Here is a 7,480-nt window from a genome sequence, read left to right on the forward strand (position 1 = left end):
TGAACCTCTAGCAAAGTTGCATATGCATAAGTGACGTATGGAATTGCAGAAGTGATCCATGGCTCAGAATTAATTCCTCTGTGTGAAAGCAAACCTGGGATTATGAGCCCCGCCTCCAAACAAGCCTAGAAGCAGTCATGAGAGTGGACTCAAGTGTTGAGGCCAAGTGTGAAAACGGTCTTAACAAATTTGTAGAAGTGTTACTGGCTGCAGCAGCTCTCTCACATCATGCAGTTGTTTTAGTTTAACAGAAATAGCATTGTGGTTTCTGAGTTTCTGAGACTGAGTGTTTTAATCAGCAGCTCACACTGACTTATTTTGGGTCACGTCAACAGTACAAATGTCTTTGTGTTAGAATCTCAGGCTGACACACAAAAGAGCTGGAGTTCAGTAATAAAAATGTCTCTAAAAATATCATGTAGAATGTTGAGAGCACTATTTACTATTTACTGTTTACAGCAGAAGAGGTTTTTTTTCTGGACTAACTGGAGCTTGTTCATACACCTACTAGAATGTCCAGACAGTAAGGCATTACAATAATCCAACCTAGAGGTAACAAAAGCATGAACTGGTTATTCTGCATCATTTAATAACATTATATTTCTTATCTTCATAAAATTTCTGAGATGAAAGAAGCCTATCCTAGTAATAGTATCGACATCAGCTTCAAAGGAAAGACTGGAGTCAATAAAAGTGTTGATCTGGAAGATGTGTTTATTAATTATTAACTAAAAAGAATTTTAATAAATGTTGAAAATTGATTTAAAAAAGTTAAATTAAATTCAAGTAAATATGGTCACTAATATAATTTACAGAAGTTTTTATCCGGAATTTAGTTTCAGGTTATGCAGTTGAATTTCATCAATAATGCAGTGACCACTCGTCTTTATATTCAGCCCTGTTGCACTTAAAGGCCCTTAGTATTTCTGGAAAAGTGGAAAATGTATCATGTTTACAGATGAACTGGCTACAAAAATGTTTTAGCTAATCTAAAGTAACTACAATATTCACAAGATTTAGCATGAAATATATGTATATATAATAAAAATTTATAAAATATTTATATAAATATTTATAATGCTCCCAAGCAAAATAAATTACAAAACAAAAGTTTAATAAAGTTGTGTACCATGAGCCATTTCTTGATAGCTTAACCTTCAGAAAAATGTAAAAAAAAATGTTTTTACATTGTAGAAAAAGTGTGCACTATTTTAAGAGAAAATGCTGAGAAAACATCCCAAATGGAAAAGTAAAATAAAAGTGATCAACATAAATAAATAAAAACAACCTACATCCATCAAGTACAGCAAAAGAGTACATTAAACATGTTTGAAAATGAAGGTAAAACTTACAGCAATAAAAGGTTTTTGTCTGATTAAAATATGACACATCTGTCTACAAACTGGATGAATGATTATATTTATATTGTTTTTCAAGTCTGAATTCATTTCACTTTATCTAATTTATTTTAACTTGTGCATAAACGTCTTCATGGCTCTTGTCTCTGGAGGTTCTGGAGGATGAAGGTTTCTTAGCAAATCTCACAGCTGCATAGTTCAAGGCATCTTCATCATCAGCCTGATAAAGAACAAGAGCCGTTTATAAACCAGAGCAGATTAAAAGACTACAAATAATTATTACAGTGATATTTTGTAAATAGTTGTCTGTTAAAATTCTCTGTGTATTGTGGATTGTAGGTCAGATGTGGATTTATTTAACAGAATCACAGTTAATAGAAGACTGGATTACCTGATTGGTGGGAATTGGATGTTTTCTTGATGAAGCACCTGAACAATAATACATATAAGTAAAGTTTAAATGTAGAATGGATTCACATTTTGGTGACAACTTTATACAGTAACTCTATAAATAATGATAATAAAAATAAACAAACCTTTTCTGTGATTTTTAAATAAAACTCCAATCAGAACCACGATTAGAATAAGAGATATTATGGAGGTTATTAAGGCAATAATCCAATAGTCAATTCCTGAAATGATGAAAATGGACAACTTGTATAAATATTGTATGATTTATTGACAGGAAAAGGTTTTAACTAGAGAAGATTCTGTTATAGAAAGGGAAAGGAAGCTTATTTGATCAAAACTCTTACCTTTTCCATCGCTGCTGTCTGAACAATGGAGTGTACCAGAATCTGTGTTCTTGTTAACCGTTCCAGGTGAAGGACAGAGTTTCATCTCTTTACCTTTACAAATAAAATGGAAAAACAGCAAATAAACAGAAATGATACTAAATATAAATAATGTGAAATATCCAACATTTAATGCATATGTACACATAATTCTGGTTAAAGTGTTGATCTGGAATTATCAGGTAAAAACTGTTTACCTTCATATTGCAGACGTGTTCCAGATGTGAACTTTATTCCATTTCCCTCCACTTCTCCACAGAAATAATCTCCTTCATCATCTTCTATCATTCCATTAATGTTGAGATCAAACTTATGGTCATTTACAGTAATACTGAAGCGGCTGACTTTAAATCCCTCAGCAAATTTGTAGCTCAAATTGCTCCTGTATGGTTTTGCAAAAAACTGAGGTAATTTTCGAAAACTCTGTCTGTACCAAACTACCTTATCTTTGTCTTTGACACTGCTAATGTTACACTCCATAGTTACATTTTCTCCATGCTTTACTGTTTTCACGTGAAGCTCCTCGATGTCAGAAGTTTTTACTGTAAAAAAGTGTTTAATATTTAATGTTTAATGATGTTAGTAAATTAGTTAAATATGTAATATTACTATTTTAAATGAAAGTTTTCAGAATGTTACTCACCAGCTGTGCAGAGACAAAGCAGAGAGTAAAGAGCGACAAAGAGTGCGATCATCGTTCCTGTTTAGACAAAGTGATAGTGATGTAATGAACTTGTGTGTTCAGTAGAAAACCAGGTCCAGACTCACACCTGATTGGATGTTTTGAAGCTGTGGACTCATTTGATTGGTCCATTAGCTGTAATGAGATGTGAAGCTCACAGTGTTTAATATTAATATTAAGAAGTGACAGCTTTTTTTCTCTTTTACTTACTGATGCCTTTGTATGTATATTTCAGTTTCACTCCTTTCATGCAAATTAAACACCGTCCCGAGTCCAAATGTCTTTGTTTTAGAATCTCAGGCTGACACACAAAAGAGCTGGAGTTCATTAATAAAAATGTCTCTAAAAATATCATGTAGAATGTTGAAGGCACTATTCATTGATTATTCAAACTGTGCTAGAGACTATGCTTTATAAAACAGGACTGTGCTAGCACTTCTCTGCGTGCCACATTTACCCATAATCCTCCCCTCAGTATCAAGGCACAAAGACACAAATACGTGTTAACACAGAAGTTTAAACCAGGCTTTACTGTGTGTGTGTGTGTGTGTGTGTGTGTGTGTGTTTTTTTTAGGTGTTAACGCTGGAGGGATGGGCCACTACATCTTTGAAGAGCCAAGCACCGAGCCTGAGCCATAAATCCATCACACACCCTGAAAAATACAAACAGTGTGACCTAAGAAAAACACTTAACATGATATAATTTTTTATAAAACCTGGTCCCAATCTCTTTGGTGGTGGTATGGACTACACGTAAGAATGCACCATATTTCTAGACCTCAAGTGCCGGCTGTGTGCTACCACACCTCCATCTCGGTCAGAACCACTGGATTTATAAAAGTCTAACATCTCTTACAGCCCTGATAAAGAAAGAATCAAACTCTTTAGTTTATATCTCTCACTTTAAACCACAGTGCTGTTTCCATTAACACTGACACACACTCTCTGGTGTGAGATGGAAACTAGAGGACAAACGTCTCAAACCAAACACCAGCGTGAGGCCATTAAGGTTTTTACCACATCAAAGGTGCTGAAACTGCCAGACTCATAGACTGTAGCAGTACTGTGTCTAAACGTTTTGCATGAATAAGTTTAAACCTTTTTTATACAGGTTAATCATTAAAGGATTCATATCTACCAAAAGGTGTGAGGTTATACTTTAATTATTACTATTATTATTATTCTTTTTCTGTTGTTATGTCCTTTAGGGTGGATAACAGGCCTCACACAGATAGAGCACAGTCCATACAACAGTTTGAATAAATTTTGCTCTTAACATTCTACATGATATTTTTAGAGACATATTAATTAATGAACTCCATCTCTTTTGTGTGTTAACCTGAGATTCTAACACAACGACATTCATAAGTCTGTATGAGCTGCTGATTAAAACACTCGGTCTCAGAAACTCAGAAACCACAATGCTATTTCTGTTAAACTAAAACAACTGCGTGATGTGAGAGAGCTGCTGCAGCCAGTAACACTTCTACAAATGTGTTAAGAGCGTTTTCACACTTGGCCTGAACACTTGAGTCCACTATCATGACTGCTTCTAGGCTTGTTTGGGGACGGGGCTCATAATCCCAGGTTTTCTTTCACACAGAGGAGTTAATTCTGAGCCATGGATCACTTCTGCAATTCCATACATCACTAATGCATATGCACCGTTGCTGGAGGTTCATCCTTTTATTGTTTTTTATCAGTTTCATTTGGTAGCAGCACTCAAGCAGCATGTCATCATGGAGGAATCCCTGCAAATGAGGAGCTGTTCTGGTGTAAGAAGATTTTAGCCACGAAGGCCGACATGAGACGTGTGTATTTTTTAATCTTCTCTGTACAAACACTCGCAGCACAAGGGTGAGCTCATTACAGTAACGTTGCTCGAGTCCTAGCAAAGTGTGAATTTATTTATCAATAATGCGTTCTGTCTCCTCCACTGACAATAACAAATGAAACATACATCAAAGGCGTCAGTTAGTAATTGGAGTTACACAAGCATAAATCACACACTACATTCATTCATGCGTATAATATAAATGCTGGGACTTAGCTAGAAATGCTAAGTACTTAACTACTGTCATTAATTTACATGTCAAATGCTGTTAATGTCATGAAGTAACACTGAACATGAAACTTAAAAGGGTAAGTGCGTTACTGTCATTATAAAGTAAATTAACACATGAAACATGTGGCTTTGATAAATGGTAAGAAGATGTCATTAAATATGTAATTTAACAATCGATGGTAAAGCCCATTGTGCAGAAACGTCTCCAGGTTACGTATGTAACCATGGTTCCCCGAGGGAACGAGACGCTGCGTCACGAAACGCTATGGGAACGCTCCCGCGTGACCGCGCTCTGAATCACGTGTCTAATCCGTCCAATGGATGGGCGAGACGTCACGGGCGGGGTGACGTAGCGACCCGGAAGCATAAAAGCCCGAGCGGCGAGCCCCGCGTTAGCTTACTGGAAAATGAAGCAAGCGCCGCAGGGACGCCGGAAGTGTGGCACCGAGACGCAGCGTCTCGTTCCCTCGGGGAACCATGGTTACATACGTAACCTGGAGACGTTCCCCTTCAGGAACTCGAGCTGCGTCACGAAACGCTATGGGAACGAGTATACCCACGCCGCCAGACTTACAAGTCCCTGCCTCCAGGAGGAGGCAAGCCTAAGGCACAAGGACAGAGGAGCTGGGAGTGGCCCGGGTATCTAGGTCATAAAACCTAGCAAAGGTCAGGGGCGTGGACCATCCCGCCGCGTTGCAGATGTCCTGTAAGGACACACCTGCCAGAAAGGCCTTAGAGGCCGCCACCGCTCGGGTAGAGTGAGCCTTGACCCCCAGGGGACTGGGGAGACCAGAGGACTCGAAAGCCAGAGAAATGGATTCTACAATCCACCGGCTGAGGGTCTGCTTAGAAGCAGGAAAACCCCTCTTAGGGGGACCAAAGCAAACAAGCAACTGGTCCGCCTTTCTCCACAGGGCAGTTCTGTGGACGTATGCGTCCAGTGCTCGCACTGGACACGTACAATTGAGCTTCCGATGGTCGGGCTCCCTAAAGGGAGGAGGACAGAAAGCCTGCAGCACGACCGGCCGTGGTGCCGAAGAGGGGACTTTCGGTACGTACCCCGCTCGGGGGTACAAGAATGCTTTGGCCAAACCAGGCGCAAAGTCTAAATAGGAAGGGGCCACCGAGAGGGCCTGAAGATCCCCCACTCTCCTAAGAGAGGAAATTGCCAAGAGAAAGGCAGTTTTCAACGTCAGAAGACGGTCCGAAATCTCCTCTATGGGCTCGAAGGGGGGTTTGCAGAGAGCCTCTAAAACCACGGCCAGGTCCCACGAGGGGACCCGAGATCGAGCTGGAGGTCTGATCCTCAGCGCACCGCGGAGGAAACGTGTCACCCAGGGGTGCCTGCCCACTGACTGGCCATCGAGAGGGGCGTGGCAGGCCGCAATAGCCGCCACGTACACCTTCAGGGTGGAGTGGGTCAGTCCCGCGGAGAGGCGGGCCTGCAAGAACTCCAGCACTGTACCAACTGGGCAGTGAACAGGGTCAAGCCGGCGGTCTCCGCACCAGGAAGTGAAAAGTTTCCACTTCAGGGCGTACAGTTTCCTCGTAGAGGGAGCTCTGGACTGGAGGATGGTCTCCACAACCTCGGTTGAGAGACCGGAAGCGCGGAGTTGTGCCCCCTCAGAGGCCACACCCACAGCTTCCACAGCTCCGGGCGGGGGTGAAGATGGCCCCCCGCCTGTGAGAGGAGATCCCTCCTGATCGGAATCTCCCATGGGGAGCCGTCTAGGAGGGAAATCAGGTCCGAGAACCATACTCGGCCCGGCCAGAACGGGGCTACTAACAGTAGACGAATTCCGTCCCGGCGCACTCTCTCCAGAACTCCCGGGAGCAGAGCGACCGGAGGAAAGGCGTACAGACGCAGCCTCGGCCACGGCTGTACCATGGCATCCAGTCCAAGAGGAGCTGGATGAATCAGAGAGAACCAAAGGGGACAGTGCGACGTCTCCTGCGTCGCAAACAGATCCACCTGGGCTCTGCCGAACATACGCCATATGAGCTCCACCACCTCGCGCTAGCACTACGCGGCGACCAGGAGCTCCCAGGACCGGGCCCTGAGACAAGAACCCAGGTTCTCTCCACACAGCTAAGGCACGGCGGCATCGCCGCGTGACCTTGTTCATGCGGAGCGGGTTTCCTCTGTTTCGGAAAAACCCCCTGGTCTTGAGCCACCACTGTAGGGGTCTCATGTGCAGCAGGCCAAACGGTATCACGTTGGACGCAGCTGCCAATAGGCCCAGCAGTCTCTGAAACTGCTTTACAGTGAGTGACCGGCCTACTTTCGCTCTCGCGACCGCTGTGAGGACCGACTCGATCCGAGCAGGAGACAAACGTGCCTGCATCGTGGTCGAATCCCACACGACGCCTAGATAAGCGGTTCTCTGAGCTGGAGAAAGCACGCTTTTCTCGGCATCAAACCTGAGTGAACGTATGAGAGTGGGGGAAAAACAGCATCCAAACATCCCAGTTCCCCTAAACACTCTATGCCCATGAGCTCTCCAGATCTGCTCCTTTATCTAAGAAAACAACTGTTGACAAAGGGCTTGACAAAAGAAATATGTTTTCAGCCTTGACTTAA

The 7,480-nt window shown here is 42.4% G+C and overlaps 1 protein-coding gene across 1 annotated transcript; it reads right to left on the reverse strand.

Annotated features, from left to right (window-relative positions):
* Positions 1-801: 801 nt before the first annotated feature.
* Positions 802-2,847, reverse strand: LOC117599702 (uncharacterized). The gene is made up of 5 exons (XM_034313579.2): positions 2,796-2,847; positions 2,350-2,694; positions 2,114-2,206; positions 1,750-1,787; positions 802-1,578 (listed from the first exon to the last, which is right to left on the reverse strand). The coding sequence occupies exons 1-5, from the start codon at positions 2,845-2,847 to the stop codon at positions 1,459-1,461; spliced, it is 648 nt and encodes a 215-aa protein (XP_034169470.2). The 3' UTR covers positions 802-1,458.
* Positions 2,848-7,480: the final 4,633 nt, after the last annotated feature.

The sequence above is a fragment of the Pangasianodon hypophthalmus genome, chromosome 19, assembly GCF_027358585.1.
Source record: "Pangasianodon hypophthalmus isolate fPanHyp1 chromosome 19, fPanHyp1.pri, whole genome shotgun sequence".
NCBI lineage: Eukaryota > Metazoa > Chordata > Actinopteri > Siluriformes > Pangasiidae > Pangasianodon > Pangasianodon hypophthalmus.